This window comes from Pteropus alecto, unplaced genomic scaffold (assembly GCF_000325575.1).
Source record: "Pteropus alecto unplaced genomic scaffold, ASM32557v1 scaffold7, whole genome shotgun sequence".
Classification (NCBI taxonomy): domain Eukaryota; kingdom Metazoa; phylum Chordata; class Mammalia; order Chiroptera; family Pteropodidae; genus Pteropus; species Pteropus alecto.
Window position 1 is genome coordinate 63,945,671 of NW_006494614.1, and position 3,054 is coordinate 63,948,724.

Below are 3,054 nucleotides of genomic sequence, written 5' to 3' on the forward strand. Positions count from 1 at the left end.
TACTTCTTTTGTTTAAAAAAATCTGAAGCAAAAAAAAGGCAAGATGTCATTACTTGCTCATTCTGGAGAATGAGAACATTAATGTGTTATATTATTTCTTACTTTTCGGTTGTCTTTTTTTCTGAGTTATAGACAATACACATATTCAGTTTTAATGGATGGTACCAGTTTTCCAGAGTAGTGGTACCAGACGACACTCTCACCAGCATCAGAGTTCCTCCGTGGCCTCGCCAAATCTGATATTGTTAGCTGTCTTGCTCTACTTTTCAAATTTTAAAATAAAAAAATTTTCCCTACTGTGCATGGGTCCTAGAGGTACCATGACAGACTTGCCTAAAAAATAAAATATCTGCCTTGCTAATGACAAAGAAAGTTGTATAGGTCAGTACAATCTCTTTTTCTAAGGGAAATGTGGTAGCAGGCCTCACTTCCAAAATAGTCTGGTGACACAACCCTATCTGTAAGCTCAGCCCAAAACACTAGCCCGAAAGTGTGCAGACTGAGAAACAGTGGGACTTCATCTCGGCCTTTCAGAGCCCTGCGGAAGGCTCTCCTCTGGGGTCCTGGCAGCCAGCTGCATGTGTCAGTGCTCCCCGCTACAGAGAAACCTAACTCTGCATGTTAAAGTCTGTATATGTTAGTTCATGAAATACTCACATATGGATTTCTCAAAATAAGTTCCCCAGGACCATTTAAAATGTGATTCAATATACTGGAGGGTGATCGATACAGTATAATCAATATGAATATACTTTGATGCTGCAAGTCTAGATATACAGTCACTATGCTTACTTACCATGTTATAGTGATGGTGAAACAAAGGGAAAGAAAAAGGAATTGTGGTGCTGTCTTTTGCCATTAAAGAAATGGCACTGTCCAGGTTTCAAAACCCTGGGAGCAGAGTTTAAATCAGAGCAGCTAAGTGTGGTGGAAAAATGGGCTCCTTCAACCTCTCTGTACCTCAGTTTCCCACGTGTGTCAGGGTCGTAAATGGATTCTATCTCATCGAGACAGATACATGTAAGAGCTCGGAAAAGAGACTCACATAAGGTAACCACTCAAAGAATGTCAGCTCCTGTGGAGACAAATGACGACACTCCTCGTCAGGCATGAATCTGAAGAAAGGTCGTAATGTGCGTACTGATATTAGAAAAGTAACAGGAAAATTAGCTTTTGGGGTCAAAGAAAAGAGCAAGATTTCTTAGTATCAGATGTAAATCTATACTGAGAACGTAAAGATGTTTCTGTCTTTGAAGGACTTATCTTTGAAAAATAAAGGAAAAGTTCTAAATTCTAGCCTAACCAGATAGAAAACGAGATTGGACACGTTAGAAAAATAAGCCCCAAAACAAAAGCCATCAAAGGCAGAAGAGAGAAAAGAAAGTCCTTACTAATGCACTCTACACAATTTACTATAAATAAATGTCAAGGTGCAGAAGAAATTCTGGAATGTGACAAACACCTGGTTTCTGTGTGGCACAGCATACACAGCATCACCAAGATCTCCCTCTTCTTTGCGAGCAATGACATTCCCCGACTCCTTGTAGCTAGATGACAAGTTCAAGTCAGTGTTCTCTTCCTCCTCGTAGCACAGCATTTCAAAGGATGGCAGAGAAGGTCTTCTTCCCATCTCACTCTGCCAATTTGGTCTATAGCAGAACATTAAAGAGAAAAATAAATAAATAAACCAACCACTTAACACTTCACATCGGTATAGATATTTGTATTAAATGCTCTGCCTCCGAGCCCCCACCATAAAAGTATTATAACTACATTACAAAACATAAACTAAATGATTGAGTCATCCACTATTCCATCTTTCTGCACACTCTTAAAATTTCTTCCTAGTTTTACCTAGGTTCTTATAGTTCTTATCATGCATAGAAACAATCTGCCTCGTTGTTAACAAGTTTTTCAAGTCAAATGTTATAAGACTCAAGTAGTTATACCAGTTTAGTCCACCATTCCCCTGACTATGGTTTTCAGCTCCCAATTTTCACTGTTATAAATAACCCTGTAAGGGACATCTATGTGTATATGATCTCTTCTGTATTTAGAATTAGTCCTATAAAACAAACAACCATATGGTAAAACTGCTGAGTCAAATGGTATGAACATTTTGTGGGTCTACATGCAAACCACACAAAATCATTTCACAGATCATTTCTCCAATCTGTAACAATTTGCCAAAAGAATTTAAATCTCACTGTTTAAATGTGCATTTCCTACCAAGACTGAATATTTTCCATGTATTTGTGTGCAAATCATAGTTCCTCTAGTGTAAATTGTCAGTTCACATCCTTTGTCAATTTATCTACTTTGCTTCTAGTATGTCCATTCCAATGTGAAATTAATTTTTTAATTTACTAAAATTAAAACCTTGACTTCATATTTACTATATTTTTCCTATTCTATTAGTTTTATATTTTAACATACATGATTTAAAAAAATTTTTTATCTTCTAAATTCTTAGCTTAGCAGTCATCCCCCTCTGAGTTTTGATAAGAGTAGATACAGGATTTCATGGCCTTATTTATGTATGTATACAGATCAATCCTTTCATTCAACAGGAATTTGTTTTCTATATGAGTTAGGTGAGGCTCAAAGCTGACATCTTTCTCCACTGTTGCTAATAAATGTACTGTTGAGTGCTTTCCTCTTTGATCTGTGGGGCTGCCTTTATTAGAGATTCGATATGCTTACAAACACTAGTTCACCTGAGGGCATTCATGCACACCTCTCTATTACTGACCCAGTCTTCCTCTGTTTTAACTACTTCAACTATACATTTTAAAATATATTGGGGCTAATGCAGCCCATCCCCTGGGTCAACAGTCTTCCTTTTCAAATTTCCTCTGATGGTCATATCTGCTTATTCTTTCCAATAAATGTAAGAATCATATCCTCAGCTTCAGTTCTTATTCAGCCAAAGTATAATTCCTGCCAGGAAAAGAAACAAGCTATATTCAAACATCTCAAAATGGAGTCAAGATTAAAATACAGAAACCAAAAATATAAACATGTCCTAGAAGAAAATACACGAGCACTTCTATA

At 36.9% G+C, this 3,054-nt stretch overlaps 1 protein-coding gene across 1 annotated transcript in view; it reads right to left on the reverse strand.

Moving 5' to 3' along the window:
- The window catches only part of CEP89 (centrosomal protein 89), a 74,371-nt gene that overhangs the window by 62,081 nt on the left and 9,236 nt on the right, over positions 1-3,054 (reverse strand). The window contains exon 4 of the mRNA XM_006926779.3: positions 1,463-1,649. Within this exon, the coding sequence (XP_006926841.1) occupies positions 1,463-1,649 (187 nt within the window). The remainder of the gene's footprint in view (positions 1-1,462; positions 1,650-3,054) is intronic.